Source organism: Girardinichthys multiradiatus, chromosome 23, assembly GCF_021462225.1.
Source record: "Girardinichthys multiradiatus isolate DD_20200921_A chromosome 23, DD_fGirMul_XY1, whole genome shotgun sequence".
Classification (NCBI taxonomy): domain Eukaryota; kingdom Metazoa; phylum Chordata; class Actinopteri; order Cyprinodontiformes; family Goodeidae; genus Girardinichthys; species Girardinichthys multiradiatus.
In genome coordinates, this window is record NC_061815.1 from 50,326,934 (window position 1) to 50,341,937 (window position 15,004).

The following is a 15,004-nucleotide window of genomic DNA, read 5'->3' on the forward strand; positions in this document are numbered from 1 at the left end:
TGGTAAGCTGTCGTGTTATTCCCTGAGTGTTTATCACACGTAACTTAATTAATGTTGTTGTGTGTTGATTTCCCGGGTCGTTATGGGCGTCTGGTCCAGATTTCTCCTGCTGTCTATATGAACACAAGAATAAATAATATGTTCTTAAATGTTGCCTTGTGTTTTAAGGTTTTTATGTGGGTTTGGGAATATAAAGTGCTGTCATGAGTAGAGCCAGCCTGCAGCGTGTGTTAAAGGGTTTTATCCGAGATATTAAAGGGTGACCTGGCGAATGTTGTTTTTCTTCTCAAGTGAATAATGGAGCCTTATATGAAGGTGTTAGCACGGAGCGCACTCACACAGAAACACACCCAAACTCCTAACGTGACCTCCACTGCTCCCACCTGAAGAGGATCCTTCTCATTCCCAGCGGAGTCCCGGAGCCCCAGGGACTCCCCGTGGCCAGAAGAGAGAGGCTGGGGCTGGGGAACGTCCTCCAGCATTTGGAGGGGGGAAATGTTTGTGTGGCGAAGGCCTGGAAGACATTTAGCCCAAATACCATAAACTACACACTAATTAAAGAGTCATGACAAACACAGAACAAATAACGGAGAACTGTTTGTTCTTCATCTGCTGCAGTTTTGTTATTCTTCTTCTTCTGTTGTCGACTCTCCTTTTTCTTCCCTCTACGTCTTTCAGTCCTAAACTCAAAGAAATAGTCCATCTTTTCTTCATTCAGTTCCTGAGGCCCCATCCTTCAGATTCTCTGCAGTTGTTTTCATAGTTTCTTTAGATCTTACAGGATTGATGCATAATTCAAACGTCATCCACCTCTAGAAATCTTCTCAGATTAATTGCTTGTTTGCTCCAATGTGTGGTAGGACCCTGCTGCTCAAACTGTATCCCTCCAAAGCTGAGTCCTGATTGGCCGGTACACCTGTGTCTCTGCGGTTTGCCTATCAGTGAGCATCCTGTTGGTGTTTACCTTCGCTCTTCTCAAAGGTCGGCAGAAATGAATCGTACAGAGATGAGGGGAGAACAACACTCCTGAGACGTTCATGATCAGTTGTGATTTCAGAAAGTCTCGTTTTAACCTCTTCCTTTAAAAGGAACATGCTAAACAAGGACTATTATGCCCCTTTTCCACTTGCTCAATTTAGCCCTGCTCGAATCCACTCGGCTCACGAGCGTTTCCATTACAGTTGTTTCAGTACCAGTACCTACTTGTTTGGTCCCTGCTCCCCCAAAACACACAAAACAAACCACCATGAACCAACGTATTTGGTTCTGACATTTATTGACGGTCCTTAAGAGAACCAGCGTCTGCAGGAGGAGGGAGCAGGCAGAGATCAGCTGCCTGTAAACAGACTGCCTGCATCGGGTCAAATGGGAGGAAGACCTGCTGAATCCATGGAGTTAGAAGATCCAACATCCAACCTGAAAGTAACACTTTGGAGTTTCACCATCTAGACAGCAGCGTCTCTCCTCTCTGCTTCTCCTGCAACCCCCCTCACATCAGAACCTCTGAGACTTATTTTATAAGTTCTGGCTGGGCTGTGGTCCAGATAATGGACCTAGTGGATCATTTTAGACATAAAAAACATATAGAAGACATTCTTGTATATACATTAATACAAACGTTATTAGTATTTATTGATGTTATTATTTTTTATCAGTTCACGCAGACTACTTTAATGTGACAATGTAACACAGTAACGTTAATAGCAGCACAGCGCTCTACACTCATGGCTGTAGACGGGGCTTCAGATGCTATAGCTTCAGCCATTGGGGGGTCAGTTGAAACACAACAGTTACTGTACCGAGTAGAGCGAAATCGAGTGGTGCAGAGCCACGCCGGCTAAAACAAGCCAGTGGAAAACCTCTGTTTTATGGCTTGTTTTCATGTGCAACCGGATCAGACACCAAGATAACATGTGCAGGCATCATTTGACCCCCATATTCCTTCAACTCATGCAGATTTGACCTTAAGGTCAGAGTTTACATTACACTCTAGGGCAATTACACCAACAACGCTGGTGTCACCAACTCTTCAGATAATAAACCGTCGTGTGAAGAAGTGTGATGCTGTAGATCATAAACTTGCGTTGAACAGGTTTGATTGCGTGGGTCTCAGTGATCTGGTTTAGAACTGATTTCACTCTCTGTTTTCATAAATGAGTTTAGACACAGACTCCCTGCAGCCAAAATGCATTTTATGCTGATGATATCATCATTAATACATCAGCGCCCTCCTGAAATTAGACTGTGGAGCAGCTTCTGCTGAGACTGAATCTGGTTCTGAACTCAAAGACTAAATGAGACTTGTTCTCTTGTCAAAAAAGATGATCCTTGTTTTGATATGAATCTGGCCTGACACTCATGTTGATCGTATGTTAATAGTTTAGGCCCAAACCAGATTTTTATATTTAGTTTGCAGCTAGAAGGCAACTTGTGGCATCTTCTTTTCTCTTCTGGCTTATCTTAAGGACAGATCTCTTTAAATTTGAAAAGATCAAGTAAAATGTAGTTCGGTAATTATTGGGTTGTAACAGTACAAGAATAGGTACCGAAAATGTTCAGTTGGAACGTGTACTGGACGACTAGATTGCCCTTTTAAAGCTGGATACATGCAGAACGGTTCTGTTCAGAACTCAGGTCCGCTGAGCAAATTTAAAATGCAACAGAGAAACAGTGTAGACACCCAGCTGCAACTAAAGTCGGATATTAAAGGAAAGTTAAGGTTTCTTCTTCAGCTATGGTGATGATGGAGAAAGAAAGAAAGAAAGAAAGAAAGAAAAAGAAAGAAAGACAGACAGACAGACAGACAGACAGACAGACAGACAGACAGACAGACAGACAGACAGACAGACAGACAGACAGACAGACAGACAGACAGACAGACAGACAGACAGACAGACAGACAGACAGACAGACAGACAGACAGACAGACAGAAAGAAAGAAAGAAAGAGCCTGTCAGCTAAGGTCCAAATCCTGCTGCCTGCAGTAGCATTGAACCAGCCTAAAATGCTGCAGAGGAGCAGACATGTGGGCAGGAGGAGAGGGGACATCCCAGCAGCTGAAGGTGCATTCAGGGACAGCTCGTAAAATGGATCCTCTATATATGAAAACATCTCCAAAGTCATGTAAACATCTTTCATTCTCAATTATCAGAGCAAGCTTATTCAGAAAGCTACTAAATAACAACCATATCCAGACATCAGCTGTAACCTGATTATCTATAATTAATAGACATTAATTCAGATACAGCTCCAGTCACATCTGTACTAGCAGCTCTTTGAAGCTCGAAAACAGAATAAAATCTTATTATTTTGGAAAAAGTCTTTGTTCACGGCTGATTAAATCAGATATTTGTTTCTCTTGATACAAGCTGAGCGTTAAAACCGAGCTACTTACTGCACCGGGCTTCTAGTTTACTGTTTCACCCCTAATAAATAACCAAATTATAATTCCAAAATTTTATATGATAAATAAATTGTTGATAATGTAAATTTTAACAGCAGGTTTTAAGCCTTGTTTCACAAACTTTATATTTCTCTTCAGACTCTTTGATTTCTTAATATTTTTAATCCTCTTCTTATAATATGTTTGTTTTCTGTAGTTTTCCATCTATAGTAAATAATATTTTAGTTGTATTTTGTATTTATGGTTTCAAATATATAACATCTGCTTAATTTTATATTGTTATAGTTTTTTTTTTTCAAGTAGCTCACTTTGACATAATGTTGGCTTAAATTCCTGTTGAGCAGAAAATGTTCATCAGGTTCTGGACCCATTCTGTGACTCCTATATTCATACTGTGTATCATAAACATAACAGACATTTTACTCATTTAGACATAACCGGATCCTCTTATGAAATTCACATTTTTCAGTTTTTTAATAAAATGTCGAGCGTATTTCTGTTTGGACTTCCCAGATTTCTGGGAATCATAGACAGCTCTGCAGATGGTAATAAAAAGGCTTGAAATCCCTCCAACCAGGAACATAAAGGGACGAGCAGCAAACCCCCCATGAAACCTTCATGTGACACATGAGTTTCATTACAGCGACTTGGAGCCAGACCTCCCTGTCAGTCACTGCAGCAGCAGACAGAGACACACAGTCTCATAATGGCTTTTATTTGACTTGGAAGGTTTTCCTTCTGTTAGAACAAAGAGCAAATCAATGTAACCGATGGTAAACAAAACAATAAAAATATTATTATCTCTGAAACTTCCCTAATAAATTACTTTTTAATGCTCCCTCCTCAATTTATTTTTCATCTTCTCATTCTCTGTTTGTTTAGATCTCACCCAAGCAAATACTTGGAAATTATATGAAGGGTTTGTTGTTATAATTCATTGATGTCGCTAGAATGATAACTGGGCTGTGTATTAGTTTCATGTTGTTCTGTTAACCTCAAGAACCATAAACATGGGAAATATTTCCTGGCTGTGCTGCACATTAAAATATTCCATCCTGTCAGATGTGTGTGTTTTCGGAGCTCCTTTATCGCTGTAGCTGCAAAAATGCACATAAATGCCCAGAGTTTTAGATTTTTAACCAGCTGAGTATGTCTATTGCCCTGTGATAGATTGTCGACCTGTCTAGGGTGAACCCCGCCTCTCGCCCATAGACTGCTGGAGATAGGCACCAGCTTCCCCGTGACCCACTATGGAATAAGCGGTAGAAAATGACTGACTGACTGACCAGCTGAATAAGACATACCAGGGCGCTCCTCTGCTGTCAAACAAACAGAACAGACCAGAAAACACTCCAAGACGATGTTAGCTCCGTGGAACAAATTTTCTGTTTTCCAAACCTGTTTCAACATTTAACCTTAACAGCACTAAAAGTCAGTCTGTTTCAGAACTATGCCAAATTTCACAAAAGCATGTGTGCAGGAAACACATACTGTACACACACTGCTGTGCATGCGTTTGTGTGGATCAAGGTCACCCAGGAAGACCAGCTAAGGTCCGCTGTGGTTCTGCTCCGACTGTTTAACATGCACGGTCATGTGTTCCTGTGCTGCTGATTGAGTGTTTAGTTTAGACCCGGCAGGCAGGACTATGGGCTGATTAGCAGGTCTGATACTTTCATACCTCTCTTGCTCTCTGTAATCACATTCTGCTTTCTGAGTCCGGTTCTACTGAACCGCATGGTGATGGCAACATAATGCTGTGGGAAGATGGATGGAGCTAAATCCAGGATCATCCTGGAAGAAAATCTGTTACAGACTGCAGAAAACCTGAGACTGGGGTGGAGGTTCTCCTCCCAGCAGGACCACCACCCTAAACATACAACCAGAGATACAGGTCCTTCTCAAAATATTAGCATATTGTGATAAAGTTCATTATTTTCCATAATGTCATGATGAAAATTGAACATTCATATATTTTAGATTCATTGCACACTAACTGAAATATTTCAGGTCTTTTATTGTCTTAATACGGATGATTTTGACATACAGCTCATGAAAACCCAAAATTTCTATCTCACAAAATTAGCATATCATTAAAAGAGTCTCTAAACGAGCTATGAACCTAATCATCTGAATCAACGAGTTAACTCTAAACACCTGCAAAAGATTCCTGAGGCCTTTAAAACTCCCAGCCTGGTTCATCACTCAAAACCCCAATCATGGGTAAGACTGCCGACCTGACTGCTGTCCAGAAGGCCACTATTGACACCCTCAAGCAAGAGGGTAAGACACAGAAAGACATTTCTGAACGAATAGGCTGTTCCCAGAGTGCTGTATCAAGGCACCTCGGTGGGAAGTCTGTGGGAAGGAAAAAGTGTGGCAGAAAACGCTGCACAACGAGAAGAGGTGATCGGACCCTGAGGAAGATTGTGGAGAAGGGCCGATTCCAGACCTTGGGGGACCTGCGGAAGCAGTGGGCTGAGTCTGGAGTAGAAACATCCAGAGCCACCGTGCACAGGCGTGTGCAGGAAATGGGCTACAGGTGCTGCATTCCCCAGGTCAAGCCACTTTTGAACCAGAAACAGCGGCAGAAGCGCCTGACCTGGGCTACAGAGAAGCAGCACTGGACTGTTGCTCAGTGGTCCAAAGTACTTTTTTCGGATGAAAGCAAATTCTGCATGTCATTTGGAAATCAAGGTGCCAGAGTCTGGAGGAAGACTGGGGAGAAGGAAATGCCAAAATGCCAGAAGTCCAGTGTCAAGTACCCACAGTCAGTGATGGTCTGGGGTGCCGTGTCAGCTGCTGGTGTTGGTCCACTGTGTTTTATCAAGGGCAGGGTCAATGCAGCTAGCTATCAGGAGATTTTGGAGCACTTCATGCTTCCATCTGCTGAAAAGCTTTATGGAGATGAAGATTTCATTTTTCAGCACGACCTGGCACCTGCTCACAGTGCCAAAACCACTGGTAAATGGTTTACTGACCATGGTATCACTGTGCTCAATTGGCCTGCCAACTCTCCTGACCTGAACCCCATAGAGAATCTGTGGGATATTGTGAAGAGAACGTTGAGAGACTCTAGACCCAACACTCTGGATGAGCTAAAGGCCGCTATCGAAGCATCCTGGGCCTCCATAAGACCTCAGCAGTGCCACAGGCTGATTGCCTCCATGCCACGCCGCATTGAAGCAGTCATTTCTGCAAAAGGATTCCTGACCAAGTATTGAGTGCATAACTGTACATGATTATTTGAAGGTTGATGTTTTTTGTATTAAAAACACTTTTCTTTTATTGGTCGGATGAAATATGCTAATTTTGTGAGATAGGAATTTTGGGTTTTCATGAGCTGTATGCCACAATCATCCGTATTAAGACAATAAAAGACCTGAAATATTTCAGTTAGTGTGCAATGAATCTAAAATATATGAATGTTAAATTTTCATCATGACTTTATGGAAAATATTGAACTTTATCACAATATGCTAATATTTTGAGAAGGACCTGTACTATGGATGGTTTAGATTGAAGCAGATTCATGTGTTAGAATGGCCTAGTCAAAGTCTAGACCTAATCCAACTAAGAATCTGTGGCAAGACTTGAAAACTGATGTTCATAGATGTTCTCCTTCCATTCTGACTGAGATTGAGATATTTTAGAAGAACATTTGAGCCAGTCGACATTAAAAGCTGGTGGTATGTGTGGTATTTAAAGACCTCAGAGGACCACATACAGACAACCTCCTCGCTTTTTCCTGCTGCTGCCTCTCTACTAATCACACACACATACACACACTTGAAGGCAGCAGATGGCCTTGCACCAACAGGATTTCTGAAGTTTCCTTTTGTCTTTGAAGCTCTTTGGACCAAATTGTTTCATTGATCATAAATGTCATATCATCCTTCCTCCATCTCCTCATCCTCTTCTTCTCCTGCTTCTTTGTTCTGTAACAGACTCTGTTGTTTGTGCATTCATGGTGGTGGTGTGTGTGTGCGCGTGTGTGTATATGGTGTAGATTAAATGTTTGTGGTTTTATCATTTGACTCTATATGTCTGTAAATGTTTCCATAACTTTGCTGATGTTCTCTCTCTCTGTCTGTTTCTCCAGAGACTTCAGTGAGAACCAAATTCAGGCGGTTCCGAGAAAAGCTTTCAGAGGAATCACCAGCGTTAAGAACCTGTAAGTAAATTTACTCTTCCTCTTCCAGACCTGACATGTTTCTGTCTTCTCTGCTTTTCTGTTATTGAAGCCACTTTGTTCTGATCTGCAGCTGCTCAGATGCTCTGGGTTATTGAGTTGAGACTAGAACTATCAGACTAAGAGTTAGATCTGGTCTGATTGGAGACAGGAGGAAATAAGAAACTTTATTTACTTCTGTTGTGTCGGCTGTATGAATTAGAAATATGGGAATAAAACACATTTACAGTTGCAGCCAGAGGTGTGCCCCCAATCATCACTGACATGAAGGTCATGTTAATTTAGGCTCTTAATGATGCACCGTAACTGCGAAACAAGAGGTATGTGCATAAGTTCAAATATCTTGAGAATTTTCTTTTATCTGCACAGGGTCAAAACTAAACATGTGGGTTCATATATATTTATACACCCGCACTAATATCTGAGCACATGCTCTTTGTAGCCGTTATACAGTTTCTGCCATCATTCTGGTTGATGTGACCAGCAGAAACGTGAACGGTAAATGGAAGCATCCAGTGTCATACAAAGGTAGAAAATATGAAATCATAAAATAAGAGACTGTAAAGGAAGGGCAATTTTACGATATCAGCAAAAATACTGTACAATTTGTTTAAATAGCATAGTCGTATTCAAAGCAATGTGAAGTAGAATAATTACAAAAATGTACAAACTATGCATTTCTATTAGTCAGTAAAAAACAACAACAGACTATTTACAAGAAATGTAAAAACTGAAAATAACAGCAAGGATGTAAATACTTATTGAGATAGTTGAAGGTTTTAAAGTCTAACAGGTGCTGGGAGGAAGAAGCTGTGATAACGCTGTTTATGCACCTAGGATGCAGCAGTCTGTCACTGAAAGAGCTCTCCAGGTCTGCACCAGCTTCATGCAAGGTGGAGGGGGACATTGTCCAACAGTGATCTTAGTTTGCTAGAGTCCTTCTGTCTCCTACCACCTGCTCTGGATCCAGGGAGCATCTTAGGACAGAACCTGCCTTACTGAAGCTGCCTGCTTCCTCTCAGCTGCAGATAAGCTGCTGCTCCAACACGTTACACTACAGAAAAAGGCTGATGCCACCACAGAGTCAGAAAATGTCTTCAAGAGCGCCCCCTGCACTCCAAAAAACCTCAGCCTCCTGAGCAGATGAAGTCTGCTCCAACCCTTCCTGTAAAGAGCATCAGTGTTGTGGCTCCAGTCCAGTTTATTGGTTCAGATAAACTGTTGAAATGTTCAGATGCATCTCTAAAACCCAAATTAATGACACTCATGGAGATGATGAGTGGATGTATACGTCTGACCTCTGATGTGGTGAAACTGAGGAGAAACAGAAGCTCTACCCCTGATGTCTCTCTCAGAGGACTGCTGCTCTGCACTGACAATGTCTAAGCTGCTCTTAAAATAAAAACATGCCAGCTATGACAATATTTCACCATCATCATCATCATCACTGAAGCCCTGACCTCCTGGCCAAGGTTGCACACAGCAGAGCCATCAGCTGCATTTGGAAAATGAGTGAAAACCTTCTAAATCTACACTTTAACCACAAAAAACTAAGGAGCTTAGATTTTATGGCACTAATAGAAAGAAAACCTGTTTCAACACCTCATCTTAAACATTATCAGAACTAGATTTTATGTTCAAGCTATAATTTCATGTTGTTTGCACCTGTATGCTCCACCCCCTCACCACGTCCTTAGTAACAAACATCTCATCATCACCTCTCTCCTCTGTCCTTTCCTCCCTCCTTGCTCCAGCTCCACCTACTCCTCCCATCTTGTCCACCAAGGTTTTGTCCTCTTATGAATCGCTCGATACGGTCCTGTCATTTATTCATGATGTCCTAATCAGCAATACCCAGATCAATATGCTGCCTAATCAATCCTTCTCATCAATAACCGCTGATCAATCCCGCCTCTAAGCTAGCAGACAGACTCTTGGGGCGTTGTCTTTAATGTGGAGCTCAATAAGGAATGGGACAGAAAGGACCCAATAAGCAGAGAACAGATTACAACAGGCAGTACTGAACAGAACCAGGGTTTCTAGACCTGCTCCTCCTTGGAGAATGTTTCCCTGCAGATTTGAGATGCTTCCCTGGTTTAAAGCTACTAGTTGAATTATCTACAGTTGAAATATTTAAATATGAGCTTTTTTCAGAATCAGAATCAACTTTATTGCCGAGTTTGTTCAGACAAACAAGGAAGTTGACTTTAGAACATTTTGGTCTCAATAATAAAGAAACCGTTTCCTTCCTGAGATTAAGCCAGAATTGAGAGAGATCATCATGAGGACTATGATGGCCTCTCCACAACATGGACATTATTGTCCATGTTTGTAACTAATCTGGTGGTCTGCTGAGGGACAGTTTCAATTTAAAAGACCCATTTGTCTCTAAGCTTTAACCTCCTGTCTGATGTCTTCAGATGTTGCTTCAATATTTCCACATAATTTTCTTTTCTCATGAAAACATCTATTTTGTGAAGTGCACCGGTCTCTCCTGCAGCAAGACACCCCCACAGCATGATGCTGCTGCCCCCGTTCTTCACACTTGGGACGGTGTTCTCAGGCTTTTCCGTACAAATGTAAACATGGTCATTATGGACAAAATCTCAACGATTACTTTCATCAGACCAGAAGACATGTCCCCAAAAGAACTTTGTCCCTGAGAACATTTGCAGACTGCAGTTTTTCTGTTGCTTATGGAGGAATGGATTCTTCTTCTCTGAGTGGCTTTCCAGCCATGTTGGTCCAGGACTTGTTTCACTGTGAATACTGAACAGCTTCAGCAGCTTCTTCACAAGGTCTTTTAGGTTTTTTCTGCGGTTAATTCACGCATTTCCCACCAGAACCCAATCATTTTCAGGGCACAGAACCCGTCTCCTTCCTGAACACTATGACGGCTGGATGTTCTCGAGGTGTTTATACTCGAACACATGGATTAAACAAAGGAATGTGGAACCTTCAGGTATCTGCAAGTTGAATCTAAGAATGAATCAGAGTGGTGGAGGTCCATAATACTCTTCTTGATATCTTGGCAGATTTTTTTAGATTTTTCCATGATGTCATACCATGTTTGAGGTGTTGCTTTAAAATACATCCACAAATGTTTCTCCACTGAACCCAAATGTTCAGAGTCACGTTTAAAAACAGCTCTTATACAGGGTATGCAAACATCTGGTCTGAATTGGACCTTCAATTAATCAGGTGTGTGAGAGCAGTGTCCCACATCACTTCTCTCTCTGTTTCAGTGAAGACCTCGTGAGCAGATTAACATCCATCAAAGTTAGATTGCAGACAAATGGGCTCCTCTGCTCAGCCTCAGCTCCCAGGAGCGATGTAAATTCAACATGGCTGCCAAAGTCTGCAGGAGATTATTTCTCCCCAGTTAAGCAGCGCTCAGGGCGCCTCTGCTGTGAGTGCTTGTGTGTGTTTGTGTGGGTATGATGAGGGAGGTCCTCATCCCCATGGCTGGTGTCCAGACCTTTAACTTCAGGCTGCCTTCAGATCTTCTAATGCTCTCTTTGCTCTGACATCAAGCTCCACCCAGAACGTCTCACCTCTGTGACCCAACGCTCAGATTTTACAACCATCTGATGTTCGGTGCCAGAAACAAACAGCTGCAGATCTGATCTGCTACTACCTGCAGCTGTTGTCAATCAGAGAAGGTTTTTATTGCTTCAGTGGTGCTGTAGGACCACAGAAATCAGAGGTTTCCTTTATTCTGTTGCAATGATGTTTGTTTTTAACCATGTGAAGTTTAAAATTAATTTTCATTGATTCAGTTTCTCAGATGTTTACTCCTGATGACAACATGCCTTTAGACATTTACAAACTGGTATTATATGAAGGAAAACAATACAACAACTCATCCTGGATCTCCATCAGGAGGCAAATCCTAAGCTTCTTCAGCTCCACCAACATTAACTATAATAATAATATTAAATATTAAAAGCTTTGTCATTTCAGTCTTTATTTCTGAAAGGTAACTCAAATACAGATTTATTACACACAGAGTGATACATGTTACATTACATTTATTTATTTATTTAAATTGTAACAGTTGTGGCTTACAGCTAATAAAAACTCTAATATTCGTTTCTTAGAAAATTTGGGTTCATAGAAAAAATGATAAGTATGACTGTGTGTGTGAACATATTTTATAATCTGGGTTCACTAACTTAATCTGAGTATAAATGAACATTTCAGTGACTTTCTAATCCCAGGTCCGATTTAGAGGCTTTGTCACCATCTTCATCATCCTCATTGGGTCTTTAGTTCATATTCCGTATTTCCAACTTTTTAAATGAAAAGAGACAAACTGTTACTGCAAAAATGAAAAAAATACACTGATAAAAACTGCGAGTTTCGTTCTGCTGAAATGTTTATCGCTGTTATTATTATTATTAGAGCACCAGTGTTGATAAAAACAAGTCAGTTATAATTAAAGACAGTGATGCAGGATGTCCACGCTCGTCTGCAAGTTAGAGACAAATAATTCATTCAAATTATGTCCAAACTCATTATTTTAAAATGTAGTCTTTAAATGAAATTACTATCAAATAAATGAATTCTCCCGCTGGGTCAGGGTTACGATCCTCCCCAAGCAGGGAGCTCAAAGATCTTAGTTCCCTTTTGGTCAGGGAACCTCACGAGATCCCTCAAAGTTACCTGGAAAAGGAATGTTGATGAGGACATGTGGACCTACCTTCTGGACTCGTAACCCTCCTGACCCAATCTCAGCAAAGTGGAAGACAATGGATGGAATATTTAGTTCACCTGTACAGGTGTTATACCGCAGATGGACTGACAAGATATTCCTGAGGTTTTTGTCATTTCAGGCTGTCAAGCCATTTTTTGCACTGGCTGCCTTCTGGGTAGCAGTGTGGAGAGGGATACACTGTATCCAGTGGAATGGCTCTCTCTCACACACACACACACACACACACACACACACACACACACACACACACACACACACACACACACACACACACACACACATGCTTTGAGCAGTTGAAGTGACCACTATGCATGAAAGGGACAGTTATAAAGTGCTCTGTGATTAAGACAGACTGGTGGTAAAATCCTGACAGCCAGGTAGTCTACAGCGTAGCACACCAGGGTGATCTCCTTTTACTCCTGTTGTTTTGCTGAACAAAGAAGAAAGTCCAGATTTTCCACATGCTGAGAGAAGGCACATTGTGCAATAAAGGAAGGAGATTTACCAGTTTAACTAAAAGTACAACTACATTGTAAAATGAATTTCTTGCTCTTTTATACATGGATACCTAAAGTTATAATCATTTCATTTTATTCAGTGTTTTGCTCTTCAGTGTGTTTTTCTTCTCTTCTGCTAAAATAATCTGTTTTCTTTTTCTTTGTCTTGCTTCAGATCTTTTTTTATCCCTCTTATGACCAGTTTGCTCCAACATCATCCATCATTTGCCTTTTGTCTCAATTATCTGTCATATTTCTGTCTTTCTGTCTGTTCCGGGTTCTGGTTTCCTGTTTTATTCCTTTAATCCCTCCTCTATTTATGCCAGACGTCCTCCACATTTTAATGATTCCAAATTTTTCGAAGTTGAATGCATAATGCCCATCTCTCCCACAAATATCCTTGCAGTAGCTTTTCCACCACAGCCATGCTATCTCTCCATCCATCCCTCCATTAGACAAGGTGACTCCTGCAGTAAAAGGCTCCAGCCGTCCATTATAGTGGGGTAAAAAACCTTCATGACATTCTGTCCCTGGTGGACACTGCATTGATTTTCTCATATGTCTCTCTCTCTTCCCTTCCTCTCTTGTTCTCTGTCTGTCTTCCTTTTTCTGCTTTTTTATTTTGCATCACTAACTTTATTTCTCAGAGATGAGGGTCTCATGCTGCCCTGTGGCTGCTGCAGCATTGTATGCCAGTTACAGTATTGGCGTTTATTTGTACTCACACATTCATACCCACATGCACCCACAGACCTCTGACCCACTATCAGATGATTGAAACGGCCAAGAACCTGGCACATATGATTACTGCAGTCTTCTGCTAACCCAAGGAGACGGATGGTGTGTAGGTGGAGCTCTGCTCTACGTTGTGCTGAGTGCAGCTGCTGACTGCAGCATCTGTCAATCCTCTCAACTCAGCATGTCAGTCAAAGCACAAATAATTAAAGTATAAATACTCAATCTGAGCAGAAAGGATTTCACAGAGAGTGGTGCTTAACTTGACTGATGATTTCCAACCAAATTTCTCAAATCAGATATGGTTTCATGCTTGCCCTTTTCATATTGCGTAACGTCCTCGTTTCATTTTGTCTTCTAAAACAGTTTTATCACGTTGACGATGCCCATAGAAATGGTTGTGCTTCTTCCTCCTGCTGATACAAAGCTGACCTGCAAACGGAAGGTCAAATTAAAACCACTTAGTAAATAACACCTGTTGTAATTATGAATATGAATACATTATTTAATATTTAATACTAATATTTTAATATTTTATCTAATAATATTTGGGTCTGTTAAGGGTTATCCTGTGAATACCAGCCCAGTAAGGCGATGGTATTAGGACAAAATAGAAAGGTGTGAGATGAGCTCTGACATTATTGAACAGCATAAACTCTGCACATATATGGAATAAATTCACACAATTTATTAAAATACAAGAATTTATTAACAAAAATAAGTCAACTCAAAGTCAAACATATTTCAATCAACAAACTCTTTACTTTGCTAAAACAATCCAACTAAACTACCAAGCAGAATTAAAGAATAATGAAGACTAATGGACTATGTACAATATAAACAAGTTGATTAAAGATGATTAAAATTATGACCAAAAGAGTGATGCAACATTACCATGCAATGTTTATGTTTGAGAACCAAGGATTATCTTGAAGAATCTGGAAATGAAGTTAAGTTAGTCTTGGAACCAACTTAGGAAATAATCAGCAACATTTAGACAATCATTCATAATGCAAGATCAGATAAAATATTACTTTAATAAAATAATGTTTTAAATAATGATCTGCTGAATAAAACCAACCTTCTGGATGACTAATTCTCAACGGTGTCTAATTAACTGCCTTTATTTATTAAAATAATATTTAAAGAAATATTATTTTGAATAAGAACCAAATATTTGAGAAATGGGCTTAATTGTGTTACTTAGTTATCAAGTTTAGTAAAATAATATTTAGGGAAATGTTATTTGAAAACTAACAACCTTTTTGGGTAAATGATCTTTAGCAGGCAAGCATATGTTCTTAGCTGTTAGCGGTTAAAGCTAACAAAAGAAACTTGTAGCTTATCATCAGAATCAAACACCTTTAAAACACCACTAATAAAAGGGTTAAAATGCATGAGCGCGGACGGCACATTATGACCGATCTTCTGTGTTTAAAATCACCCTTTAAATAAAGTTT

General features: G+C 40.5%; 1 protein-coding gene across 1 annotated transcript in view; it reads left to right on the forward strand.

The window, feature by feature from the left end:
* The window catches only part of slit3 (slit homolog 3 (Drosophila)), a 304,073-nt gene that overhangs the window by 153,396 nt on the left and 135,673 nt on the right, over positions 1–15,004 (forward strand). Inside the window, exon 5 of the mRNA XM_047353248.1 lies at positions 7,506–7,577. Within this exon, the coding sequence (XP_047209204.1) occupies positions 7,506–7,577 (72 nt within the window). The remainder of the gene's footprint in view (positions 1–7,505; positions 7,578–15,004) is intronic.